Source organism: Aspergillus ruber, assembly GCF_000600275.1.
Source record: "Aspergillus ruber CBS 135680 unplaced genomic scaffold scaffold00006, whole genome shotgun sequence".
NCBI classification, from domain to species: domain Eukaryota; kingdom Fungi; phylum Ascomycota; class Eurotiomycetes; order Eurotiales; family Aspergillaceae; genus Aspergillus; species Aspergillus ruber.
In genome coordinates, this window is record NW_024467302.1 from 132,659 (window position 1) to 145,476 (window position 12,818).

General features: G+C 47.7%; 5 protein-coding genes across 5 annotated transcripts; 3 read left to right on the plus strand and 2 right to left on the minus strand.

Moving 5' to 3' along the window:
* Positions 1 to 139: 139 nt before the first annotated feature.
* Positions 140 to 484, minus strand: EURHEDRAFT_427995 (uncharacterized protein; the record flags this gene model as incomplete). The annotated part of the gene is made up of 1 exon (XM_040783391.1): positions 140 to 484. A coding segment is annotated over one exon (345 nt), but the record flags the coding sequence as incomplete, so codon positions are not given.
* A 3,628-nt stretch (positions 485 to 4,112) lies between these two features.
* On the plus strand, positions 4,113 to 5,414 carry EURHEDRAFT_451074 (uncharacterized protein; the record flags this gene model as incomplete). Its single annotated transcript, XM_040783920.1, has 3 exons — positions 4,113 to 4,505; positions 4,566 to 4,876; positions 4,928 to 5,414. Coding segments are annotated over 3 exons (1,191 nt in total), but the record flags the coding sequence as incomplete, so codon positions are not given.
* A 1,672-nt stretch (positions 5,415 to 7,086) lies between these two features.
* EURHEDRAFT_410129 (uncharacterized protein) lies at positions 7,087 to 8,085 on the plus strand. The gene has a single exon (XM_040781289.1). It carries the CDS (start codon positions 7,550 to 7,552, stop codon positions 7,751 to 7,753), a length of 204 nt encoding a protein of 67 aa, XP_040640777.1. The 5' UTR covers positions 7,087 to 7,549; the 3' UTR covers positions 7,754 to 8,085.
* A 1,297-nt stretch (positions 8,086 to 9,382) lies between these two features.
* On the minus strand, positions 9,383 to 11,429 carry EURHEDRAFT_495830 (uncharacterized protein). The gene has a single exon (XM_040785674.1). The coding sequence runs from the start codon at positions 11,175 to 11,177 to the stop codon at positions 9,510 to 9,512; it is 1,668 nt and encodes a 555-aa protein (XP_040640778.1). The 5' UTR covers positions 11,178 to 11,429; the 3' UTR covers positions 9,383 to 9,509.
* Positions 11,430 to 11,672: 243 nt separating this feature from the next.
* On the plus strand, positions 11,673 to 12,754 carry EURHEDRAFT_410131 (uncharacterized protein). The gene has a single exon (XM_040781290.1). The coding sequence runs from the start codon at positions 12,089 to 12,091 to the stop codon at positions 12,686 to 12,688; it is 600 nt and encodes a 199-aa protein (XP_040640779.1). The 5' UTR covers positions 11,673 to 12,088; the 3' UTR covers positions 12,689 to 12,754.
* The last annotated feature ends 64 nt before the right edge of the window (positions 12,755 to 12,818 follow it).

Here is a 12,818-nt window from a genome sequence, read left to right on the forward strand (position 1 = left end):
GACATGTTTCTATGTCCAATGCTGCTGTTGCTGTGGCTCTGAAAGCGCCTGTCATGGCTGCCATGGCTCTGTTATGGATTTGGGTTAGAGTCCAAAGGCGTGTCTGGTGATGTTCACTGTCTGTTTTGAGGGTGTGCCATGCTGAGCATTCATAGAGGATTGCCGGAAGCACCACAGCTTGGTAAACCTGGCGCAGCTGTATCAGACCTGCTCCCCATGTGCTTCCTGCAAGCGTTGCCAGCAGTTTTAGGAGGGGAGTTGCTTTCTTTTGGACGTGTCTGATTTGGTCCTCCCATCGGAGTGCTGGGTCCAGGATGACACCCAGGTATGTGGCTGACTTGTTGGGTTTGACCTCTGTGTCTTCGATTCTCATAGTTTGCGTTATGTCGAATTTCATCCTGAAGCGGGTGAAATGTATGAGCTGGTATTTCACTGGAGAGAATCTTGAGCCATGTTTCCTTGCCCATGTTTCAGCCCTTTGGTGTGCCTGCTCAAGGCTCCGGCAGTTCTGTTCTGCTGATGTGCTCCTTGTGAAGAAGTAGACATTGTCAATCCATCCTGTTGTCTGCATATCCTTGTCCCTAGCGGTCTCCAAAAGATCCGCATTGTAGAAAAGGTACAGGATCGGTGATATTGGTGAGCCTTGTGGGATTCCCACATCCACCTGGTACATGTCGGATTCTATGTCACCCATCCATATGGTGGTCGTTCTGTTACCAAGAAAGCTTGCCATCCACCCTACTGTGTCATGGTCTATCCTCCTCTTTTGCAGGCTGTGAAGCAGTTGTGCATGTGAGACATGGTCAAATGCACCTGAGACGTCGAGAAACAGGATACTAGCTATGTGGGATGGGGTCATTTTCCAGGTTGTATGTATTCTTTCCAACAAGATATGGATCGCCTTCTCTGTTGAGACTCCTCTCCGTCCCCCCAGGTGCTGTGTTGGCAGTAGGCCATATTTTTCGACTGCATAGCTGAGCCGCTTTGCTATAACTGACTCCATTACTTTGCCCAAAGTGTTGAGAAGCGCTACTGGTCGGTAGGATTTCAATTGTCCATAGTCACTCTTTCCTGGCTTCCTGAGCGTGACTGTGATAGATTCCCGGAAGTGCTGGGGGCAGTAGTACAACTGAAGACAAGCGTTGTACAGGCTCTGGAGAGGGTTTGCTATGTATTGTGAGATGCAGTGTAATAGGTGACTTGGGATGGTGTCCTTCCCTGGCGCCTTATTTCTGGGCATGCGCCTGATCGCTCCGGTGGCTTCATCTAGGGTGATCGGCGGGAAGTGTAACGGTTCTGGGTAGACTTGGTCCTTGGTGTCTTCTAGGTCGACCTCCGGAGGAGGTGGAAAGAAGGCTTGTTTGAACAGCTCAAGCTTCTTGGTTGCATCTGTTTCCATTTACCCATCCGGTCGTTGGAGTGGTGGTATGCATGCTGATCATGGCTCTCTGTTCCTAGCCCACCTTGCTGTCTTCCAGATACCCTCTATAGGGCTTGTCGCATCTTTGATTTTCCTTCTATGGTAGTCCCGCAGGGTCCTTCTAATAAGCCTTGCTTTGTGGTTCCGTGCCTGATGGTATGCTTCCCAGGCTTCAGGTGTTCTTTTGCTCTGATATTTCCATCTCAAGTGTTGCGCGTGTTGCTGGGCCTCTTTACATTCTTTTGTCCATCCTGGTACCGAACGTGGGCTGGACCGTGACTTTGTTGTTGACTCTTTGACAGAATTCAGAATAGCCGCTACTATTGCTTGTGTGGCCTGGTCGATGTCCTGTGCAGTTGCTAGTGTTGATAGGTCTGGCAGATACTATACCAAGACTTGGTGGAGTTGATCTTTATCTGTGCTTTCCCAGTTCCACTGGTCCAGAATCATCCGCTCGTAGGTTGGTTTCGCCAGTATTGTTTCCAGTGGGGCATGGTCTGAGTCATGGTCCAAGTCATCCCGTGGGGGGCATCGGATAAGGCTATCCTGTAGTTGAGATGTGGCTAGTGAAAGGTCGATTGTTGTTTCCGAATCTTGGGCCCTGAAGGTGATCATCCCTGGTTCATAAAGGAGGGCCAGGTCATGTTCTTCAACCAGTCGCAGCACTTCCTCTGCCTCTGGGTCTGTTCTTTGTGCCTTTAGTCCACCCCAGTATGGGTGATGCAGGTTGAAGTTGTGACGACTCATATATGACGGCTCAACACTGCAGCAATGAATGATACATCGCAAATGCTGCTACTCAGCCATGTCGCCAACAACCTCTATAAAACCCTTCATTACCTAGATAGATTTCCTCTTCCCTTTTCTTCGGCCGTTTCAGGAGTCCTGCTAACCGATTCCCATCTTGTGCATCAGGGGAGCGTATTCCCACGGCCACAGGCTTTCCCTCCACGCCAGGCCTCTTGACGCTAGTCTCAAATGAGACTTTTGTTGCTATTTCGTTCAACATCATCGACCTAGACGTTCTCGCTGTGGAGGGAGCCTTTCTTGGCTCCCCCCTCGACCATCATGCTGGGCGCGGTTGATTTGGGGTGGTGTTCCGTATGCTAAGCTGCTTCCGGGCAGATCACTAAACATTTGATCCCGACAGAGTGGTTCAACGAATCAATGAATCGGCCTAAGCGCTAAGCCTACACTCCAGCTCAGTCTAACTCAGAGTAGAATAGCACATTGTATAGATGGTAAAATTACAAGAAATATCGCTTTAGTGTACATGGCCTAGGACGCGTCGCGTCCTAGGCTAATCTTCAGTGAAGCTGAGCCTTAGATCCCCGGTCCCCGGATATACAGCTATATTGAAGCCTTTTTTCAAGGAGGTCATATATATTGAGCAATAATGTCAGGTCAGACTGAAGTCATATCACGTCTTTCAAACTTCTTTAATAACGTTGATCAGGTAGTTATTTCTTTTTCCCGGTCTTATTTTACATGTTGGAGGCTGGAGCAATTCTAAATCATAACTAACTGCCAACTGGTCTCTAGGATGGAGAAGTCACTCAAGATGAATTCAACGATGCTGACACTGATGTGAGCGATGTTGCATTAGATATATTGGTTGCAGCTCAGTGTTACAGACCTAACCACATCAGCCTCACGTGACTATGCGGGGAGTGTCGGAGTTGCGGCTTAGTCAGGGTTGAAAGTACGTATCAAGCGTATATGGTCGAGGCCTCTGATTCTTGCAAAAGGGAGCTATTTAGGATCCTATATAATACCGCTAACTACCGTATAGAGTATACTACGCGATTGTGCGGTTTCAAAAGCAGAGTAAATACGCTGCTTGCGCCATATGATATCAGCGAGGCATCAATCAGGCATCAGTTGGTATTGCTCGGTAAGGAACCTCTATATTCCGACAGGTACTAACATCGATGATGTGGACCGAAGCATGAAGTTCGTGATGTGGCCATCTGCGACAGTTAGATAGAAGTTAGTATGCACTCGTTGGCAGTCAAGCAATAGTATGCTTCATCGCCAATTGAAAGTGATGCCTATCCTCTGTTCCCTAGACCTCCAAGCCTTCGTACAGTCAGCGACGTTGACTCGCGAATGACCCCTGCCTGAACTGCCCCACTTCAGACAACCTACTAAGGTGTGCCTACCACAGTGGGCCAATCTGTGATAGCCCCACGCCTGCAACTTCCCCCAGCGAGTTGTTGCCATTCTCGGACTGTCTACTATCGAAATCTACCAGCATGGATTTCTTCAGAAACATTTCTGGAGTGGCCACGCATCCTCCCGCTACAGGTGTCCCGTCATCACATTCTCACCCGCGGGTCACGGGTCTGCTATCTCCTGGAGTTCTCTACCTGTCGCCTCTATGCACTGCTTTGCTGACATTTGGCTTTATGTAGAGGATCCATTTCGGTGTCCGCGGACTGAAACCGTCCGGGAACTGGCTCGCATACTCGATGATGAACAAGTAGTCCTTGTCAGGGACACACCCACGTCGGGTAAGACGACACTCGCGAAGCTTCTTGACGAATACTATGAACGGCACGATGTTCCATCAGTCTTGATCCGATCTTAGCCGAAAGGTGGTTACAATCTTTATACCGACATCCTCATCCAGCGTGCGAGACGCAAGGGCCATACTTTTGTCACAGAGAACAATATTGACAATTGCAACATCGTCTTCATTATTGATGAAGCACAAATGTCATACCACGACCAAACTCTCTGGCTTGAGTTTATTAAGTCTCAATTCAGTCGACTTCATGGACCCAGGGTATGTCTCTTTTGCTCGTACGGTAGCCCCACCGGAGGGGCAACCAACTTCGACGCTGGCAGCCCTGTCGGGTTCATCGGTATTCAAAAGCGCGTATCTCTGATAGTGTCCAACATTCGGTATGCTCCGTCAATTTGTCTATTCTACAACAGAGCCGAATTCGATGACGTCATCCGTCGCCTGTGTGCTGATATTCGACGCCCTCTTCCTCTTGACGATGGGGCCCGCGACTACATCTTCGATCTTACAAACGGTCACCCCGGGGCGGTAGAGGCTGTTATTGACATTCTAAAGCGAGTCAGTCGTGTCATGCATTTCTGCATTTGCTTTCAATGTGCTGACAGAATGTCCTTCTAGGTGTATCGTTCAGAAATCAAACACGAAGGGATTACCGTGGAAGTCGATCATATTGCGTCGCTTCTTGATGATGAGGAATCATCGTTCGACTTATTGGCACTGACTGGGTTCTTGCGATGTTTTCCACCCCGCAATGTAGGCACCGCCGCGGCCAATGTTCTTCGGGCTGTTCTAGCTAATCAAAATATCCCATTGGACCGAGATGACAAAGGAACAGAAATTTGCTATAAAAATGGGTGGCTGCATGCAGAGCCTCTTGGCATTGATGCGCAGACCATAGTGTGCATATTCCCAACGAAGCTGCATCTGAAGTAAGCATTTGTACCTCAGGAGGTATATATAGCTTTTCCTGATCTGAACAGGTTTGTTGAGTACTACCTAACGGGATCCTCTGCGCCCTTCCCATACCAAAAATTCCCAAGTATTGAATTTCTCGCAGAGGCTGTCTTTAGGGGATTTTCCCTTCGGAATCTCGCTTCAGCGGCACGCTTGGGTACAGGTGTCGCTGCCCGGCCCGTGGAAGCATCCTATCAAGATGAGTTTTACCGCTCACTACACCAGGTCCTGGGATTTTCGGCGAAGGTGACTAGTGAATGGACTGGGGACAAAGACAATCGTATAGATTTCAGGATCGATGACCCGAGATGGGGAATTGAACTATTGCGCGACGGCAACCGCCCCAGTGAACACTGTGACAGGTTCGTGGGAAATGGGAGTCATACGCCGTGGTTCCAAAATGGATCACTCCAGGATTGGCTCGTAATTGATTGTCGGACTTCCTTTCCACGCGAATACAATAGGTTCATCCCCTTTTTCAGCTTATGGTACACATGGCTAATTTCAGTGTAGGAGTACCAGGGACAAAACTCTGGAGGGCAGTTTTTGCTAGTGATTATACTTCTGTTCAAATCTTGAACGCGAGCAACCAGATTGTTGTTGATGAATTCTCTCTTATGTCTTAGCTTTTACCCTGTAGCGAGCGCTCTCAGTTGTACCTGTTCCTAATGTCTATGCATGGTATTCAGAAACAAGGAAATAGAAATAGTATATCGTGCTAAACTATCTTCTCCATCCTGCCAAGATCCATAAACAGCTTGTACGCGATTTGAGTTTTGAACAGGTTATCAGATACAAAGTCAAGACACTAGGAATCAAGCCCTATTCATTTGCATACACACGTTATTATTCTCAAGGTGCCCTTACTTTGCGCGTTGCAATATTCCGACAGGGTCGTGTCTAGGATATTTATGTAGATTTAGCTCTAGTATCCCAATCCCTTCCAATAATGTTCTCTCAAGGGCGATTTTTATGGATCTCCCCGTGCTGCAACAATTGCCTAAGCGCGTCTTTGTTCAATAAATATTCCTTCCATGCTGACCTGGTCCCTGGGGTTTTAGCTCAGTCTCGCACGTTCGCACTACGTGGAGTTATTATTCCCTGCTGCTGCTGCTATTATCCGATGATCAACTCATAATTTGCTTCCTCTGTCCGTAGCCTATCCAGATAGCAGCTGAAATAAATAATCGACTATTTCCGATCGTCCCCAATAAGCATACTGGACGCAATAATGCCTTAAATAAACTGCCGTGCTGGATTGGGCCCCGGCGAACTTCCTTATCCACTCATCCAGGCCGCCACCGTCAATAATTTCGCAGCCACAGTACTAGTAGTCCGGACAAGCGTGAATACAGTTGAGGCTGCCCACCGTGAGCCCCAATTCTTGCCCACCAAAAATCTTCTGCTATGACCATGGTCATGTAACATGCTTGAAAAGATGAATAGCATCAGAATTGTCTCTAGAAGACACAAGGCCAAAAAATGAAGGAAAAGGTGATGGCCAAGCGAAGCAATGGCCTAATTATGCCAAATAGTTTTTTAAAGTACTGCTCACCCACTGATCACCCCAACGCTCGCCGTTGACTCCGAAGGCATCACCTCAATCACCTCCACCCAACTAGTGTTCACTCAGTAATCACCCTTAGAGCAGCAGCGAGAAAAGGGCGAAAAGAGAGATATGCTAACCAAAAAAAAGAAAAACATACAACAGCCGGGATTCGCTGGTGGTCACCCACCCAACTACTAACCGGCCGGCGTGTGGCTTAAGTACGGCTGAGCGGACGGGAAGCCCTGTTTTCCACACCCTATGGTCGTATGTGCTGATTGTTTTATTAAAGAGGTATATATCGTTCCAGCTGAGTTATGGTCAAAAGTGCATTGGTTAGAGGGTGGTATGGTTGATTGGATGGCCTATCGACTATATGATTGCCGGGCAGAAAGCGAGGGCGGAGGCGCATGCCCCCTAACAACAACTGATCTACTGCAAGCGGTAATGCTAGACGACCATGGTTTTCAGGGCTGCTGTAAGTTTCTTGTATGAAAGCAAAATACATCAAAATAATTACACTACATGTATCAGGCTCAAATATCTGAGGTTCCTCAGTCACCCATTGGTCTCCCGTCGGTCTCCCGTCGGTCTCCCATCATTACCCACGTTCCTGCCTAACCAATCGTACTATATTAGAGATTTACAACTAGAATGTGAGTACCTGTGGAATCGACGCCGGAAATGACCGCCAGTGAGGCCGTTTACGGCGTCATTTCCACTCGGCGTTTCAGCGACCTGTTGCTGCTTTAACAATTCACACACGTGATCTGGCCACTATTCTGCACCCGCCAAGCCCATTTCATAGCACCACCACCCATGCTGTTGGTTTACCCTGCGAACCTCTTCGACTCATCATCGAATCGCCGCCGAAAATGGCTTCCCTTGCTGCCAAATACAGCTGCTCTCTGATTCCTACGGGCTTCCCCGGACGACCGTATAAAATGTCACTTTTTCTCTTCCCTTGGTCTCCTTTTTCTGGCCATTTCTCCACCTCTCATCACACGTTGACAAACTCTCCTTCCCAACCCAGCGTCAACTGTTGCGAGCACTGCCTTCAAAACTCCCTTTTTCTTTATTCATATTATATATGTTTGTCTCAATGACGCCGCCTCCTCTTCCTGCGAACCCCGATGAGCACCAGTACTGGACCGATCCTATCCTGTGCGAGGAGACTCGGACCAGACTTGAGCATTTCCGAAATCTGGGATGGCTTCCTCCTAACTACAAGCCCAAGACACTTGAGGGTCTTGCAGTTGTTGAACGGTACTGGCGAAGGCACGTCATCCCTTCACTCTCACAGTAGACTGGAGGGTAGGGACAGACTAGGGAGTAGGGACGAACCGGTGAGTAGGAATGGACTCTGACGCAATTACCAGAAGCCAAATACCATCAAACGACTCTTATTGTCTACATGTTTAAACAGACTTACGCCCTAGTATACATTGAGACTTTGTTCTAGGAGTAGGCTTAATTGACTGTATGACTATCAGTTCCTGATTTACAACAAATTCAAAGTTCGATTCAGATTGCACGTGAAGACATCTCTTAGTTGGCCTGAAGGTGGCTTATTGAAGTGGATAAGCCTTAACCATAGCTAGATTCTCTCAGTCTCAACCATCAATTCAATCTTCGGCATTTTCGGATATATTCTATTCGGTTGACTAAAGCAAGAGAACTCATAATTTATTTGATGAAGTCGTTTGAGCTCAGCTTCAACGGCACTGGATAGTGGTGTTCCTTCTTTTGTAAGTATTTCAGGTTTCTGTAAGCAACATTGAAGGCATACCAATTCTCGCATCGACGGTGACCACCCGTCATCAGAAGTGAAAGAGAAGATAATGGAGGTCGGTACCCTGTACCAAGATTCAGAAGAAACAAAAGAAAACAACTAAACAACCGAAACAACAACATCTCGTAACAATGCACCAAAAAATTCTTACTCTGTTCGTCGGCGCTTTACCAGATGTTATAAGGCTAGGTGCCCTTACGACGGTGAATGTTCCCCAGGTTCAGAAATATTATTTAATCAGGTTTATTGTCCATATCGAGCCCGAGAGCTATGACAGACCATGATTCATGGACTCGAGGCCAGCAGCTATTCTGGAGTCTCTTGTCCCTATAGGTTCCTGGGGCAACATCCCCCTTCTATAGTCTCTCTGATCCTTTTCCTCGCCCCAAACTACCTGTATGCGCAGGGCTTTCGAGCACAGTGCTCTCCCTGTATTTCGGAGCAAGATGGGTGTGGCCTAGGCTGACACTCAGCTTAGGCTACCCTCCCTGCTACCCGTCTCCTGTTCTAAATGCCTCCTCCAATGCTTCCAGTCCTCTTCGTCATCTCTTCGGGCCCTTTCCGCCATCTGCTGTAGGTGCGCCCGGGGTAGAGCTACACTGGTGCTGGCTAGGGATTGTAGCAACGCCCTCGTAGCTTTGGGATCCCCTAGGAGTCGCCCTTGTGGATATTCTTCTGCAGTAGTGGGTCTCATAACTCCGTCTATTTCTAGATCTTTGTAGAGCTTGTTTCGTTGGTGTCGCAATTGCCGGCACTCAAAGAGAAGATGGCGTACTGTCTTTTTTGGAGGACCATATCCTTGACAGGTTGCGTCTTCTCGAACCTGAGTCCGGTGACATGAGCATAGTGACAGCAGGGAACAGTGTTCGCCTGCAACAGTCCAAACCAAGTACCATCGAATGGCCGGCCCATTGTGAGAGGTACCGCAGTGGTGGCACACGATTTAAAGAGCTTAAGTTGTCAATTTTATCTAATCTGAAAATCTGAAGCTATCAGACCCCTGATATCCTCTATTAACCATGCCACCCAAGCGAGCCTCCTGAGCGCCCTGCCTCAGAAGTCCTTGAACTATCATCATCCCTGTCAACAGTCCCATACTTTGCACCTGTACACTTTCAGTATATCTCACATATTATTGGACAACCCCCCCCAACACCCGAGTCATGAAGAATATAATGTAACAACTTTGCAAGATTATCATGACCAGAAAGTAAGGTGCTGGATATAGTATACATCATATGCACAACCGTCCATGAACACAATAAAGCCCTTAGTCAATCACCGAGGCAAATTCTTCTGACCTCTCATGCGCCTTGAGCCATTGGCTCTTCTCAAGCTCCTTTTTTCCTAACTGCACGCTATCATACTCCTCTCCCATTACCCTTCTCTCCAGCCGCCGTTCAATAACCGATACGTCATTTTCGACAATGTGTCTCTTCCATATGCGTGTATTCCGGCCCTCTTCGGTCCACGACCACGGCCAGGCTGCATGCACAAATAACTGACTGAGTCCATGGACTTTCAATCTTTCAAGAGGGCGCACGATGCGCATGTATGCACTAGCCACTTTGGTCATGCCTTCTTTACGGGTAATCTTCTTGCGGAAGGGCGAGGCATAGCTAGCATCATAGAAGTCTGCAAAGTAAATGCGCAGTGTCAAGTTAGGATGGTCCAGCTTTTTCATAATGTTATCTATTGTATTATCCCAATCGTGGAGTGCTGAGCATCGTGGTGAGAGATACTCTTCATCCAATGGTGGAAATACAAATTCCAAGAATCTCAGGCGGGGTAAGAAATGTGCAGGAATAATATCCTGCAAGAAAATAGATGCTTCAAAACGCTCCAAAACTGTTTTTGCAGGCTCACCATACCCATCAATCGGAGCAATGATGAAGCGATTCTGCGTGAAAAACACTTCTTGCGCATCGTCCCGTAAGGCCTTGCTGACAAGAAACAGAGGGCTAGGCGGGCGCCAACACCGACAATGTTTTGAGAAAGCGGAATGATATCGAGAACAAAAACACCCATGACCATCGAGGTTTTTCCAGCATTGTCGAAACTGGCACCCATGGTGATCATCAGGATCGCAATTCCAGTCGCAGCCTCTCACACCATAGTGCAAGTAATATCCATCACGGGGATTCCAGTCAACTTGACGATATGGCGTAACGAGATCTGTATGCTGGAGGACCTGGAGTCGTAACTCAGCGGGTAAAGATAGAAAGGGGAATGGTGTATGTGGTTCGGTAGCAACATTTATTGAATGGCCCGTGGATTGTTCTGCCGCTCGGTGGGCCAAATTTTGGATTGAAGGATCAATGTCCCTGCTAAGGCGGATATTGCACTCAGCAAGTAAGGGAAGGCCCCGGTTCATTAATGGCGTGACAACAGCAACAGCAGCACTTGTATCAGCGACATCACAAATGAAGTATAGATGAAGACGAGATGGTTGAATATATGGTGCAAGATGGTCAACAGTGCGGTGCCATTCCAAAATGACTTCTTGGTAGTGCGGTGACCTTGCACTGAGAGGTCCATCATGGTGGGCACAACCAGGGTGAGAATGGTTTGGCCGCTCCTTGCAGCATGGCCACCCTGGCTCACAGCTGCTGACATTAAGAAAAATAGTCAATTTAACAAGAGACTGAATAGCAGTTGGTGTTAATCTCTGCAGTCTCTGAAGGTGGGAATTTCGGTATTGGTCGATAAAGTGTTTCGTTGAGTACACAATTGGTGCCAGCTCATTGTAAACCAAGCGGCATGCCAGTAGCAAGTTCCGGCAGTTTCTGTCGCATTCTGTGATTTCAAAATAATGTGGTCTGGCCAAGCTTCTCGTGGGAAATTGGACCTCATCGCGTGGAATAAGATGCTCATAGATCCGTTGGCGAATTGATAAGGGAAGATCTATGAATCGTGGGGGATGTGGAAGGCCTGACATGGAGAAGTATGATAATTAAATGATGATAATCAACTGATAATAGTGAAAGCATTAAGTAAAAAGGATTAAAGGAACTAAAGCTCCTAATTACTCTGTGAGAGCCAGAGGAGAAGCATACGGCGATACACTCGAAAAAGGCAATTATAGGAGGTGATGAAAGTCGAGGTGGATCAATAGTTTGTCCGATTATCGAGGCCGACAGATCCCTCATATACGGACACACACTCGTTTAGATAGCTAAGCACTCATTCTACCATCAATGACATCTATAGATATCATTGTCACCCTCCGTGTAATCTAAGTTTCTTCTTCATATATAGCCTCGTGCAGTCCGGATAATCGACTCCCCGACTTCCCCGACTCGGAGTTAACCGCCTTATTGGTTTATCCGTTTCAGGAGGAAGCGGTCGGAATAACAACCCTCCGAGGGTAGCCTGTGTATCAGCCTTACTAGAACTGCAGGGGTCACAGAAGCAGCTGCTGAGCCGCACAGCCATGAGATCTAGACATGCTTCACACAACAAGAATCCAAATTTGGTCGCGGTGCATCCTGTGAGGCTAAATTTAACCAATAAGGCATATTTCCATTCTGCCCTGGTGGTGCAGTGACGCAGTTCTATCTCAGCCGAGCCTAGACATGTTACAGTCCCAGCTTCCAAGGCTCAATTGAATTTGTAGATCACGATGGATGCTGGAAATACGGCCTTGGAAGAGAGGTATAAAGGAGTTATGAAATTCTCGCAACAAGTCTTAGCAAGAAATCCAAGCACAGTTAATTCTATTCATTCTAGACTTTCCTCGCAGCCGAACCAACAGTTATCTTGAGTACCTTCAATATGCTTTTTCGCAACGCATTTCTATCCCTCCTTCTACTGGTCAGTTAGTCCCTCCTCGCTATTGCCGCGAGGCAGATGAACAGCGAAGGCCAGGGAGGACAAACAACTTGGTACCAAACTGGCAAACTTGAATCAAACAAAGACTTCAGCGTCGAAACCCTCCAAGACATAGCCAAAGAATTCTACGAATATGTCATCGACAAGCCTAACGCCAGAACCAGCAGCACTAACGCATGCATCGTGGCTGTCTTTGGAGATCGTCAAACCCGCAAATTCACCGCATCGACTATTCCCCGAGGTCCCGTTAACGCCAGAATGGGCCGCGAAGGACGGCAAAAGGCGCCATTGTGGTACCATCAGATGCAGGCTCGCAACCGTCTCAGGAGCTCTGGTGGTGAGTTTCATGCTGAAGATGGTGCCATGTTTAGGTGGGAATCCTCCCCCGACTCCCACGGGCGAACCGGCCATGGTGTTTATCTCAATGACCCCATCATGGGCGTTTATGGTGACCCTGGTTTCCGCAACCCTGGCGTCAAGGACCTCAACCCCTGTGAAAAGTGTTTGCCCGTTGTGGGAGCGCTGGATATTGGATACCATGATAGCAATGGCGGACGCAGCAGCCCAACGTATTCGGATGGAATTGATGATGAGGACATGATGGAAGTTGATTGTTGAAGGCTTATTGCTCACTGGCTGGTCTTGGATAGCATGAGAATTGATTCATGCAACAGATAAGCTGACGTTGAGGCATTGAGCCGTCAAAATGGAGCTTTTCGTCTTAATAGTAATTATTGATCTTCTAAAT

What these genes read in the sequence shown, in the direction of transcription:
- EURHEDRAFT_495830 (XM_040785674.1), bottom strand. Translation starts at nt 11,177, where the DNA reads ATGTCAGGCCTTCCACATCCCCCACGATTCATAGATCTTCCCTTATCA.
- EURHEDRAFT_410129 (XM_040781289.1), top strand. Translation starts at nt 7,550, where the DNA reads ATGACGCCGCCTCCTCTTCCTGCGAACCCCGATGAGCACCAGTACTGG.
- EURHEDRAFT_410131 (XM_040781290.1), top strand. Translation starts at nt 12,089, where the DNA reads ATGAACAGCGAAGGCCAGGGAGGACAAACAACTTGGTACCAAACTGGC.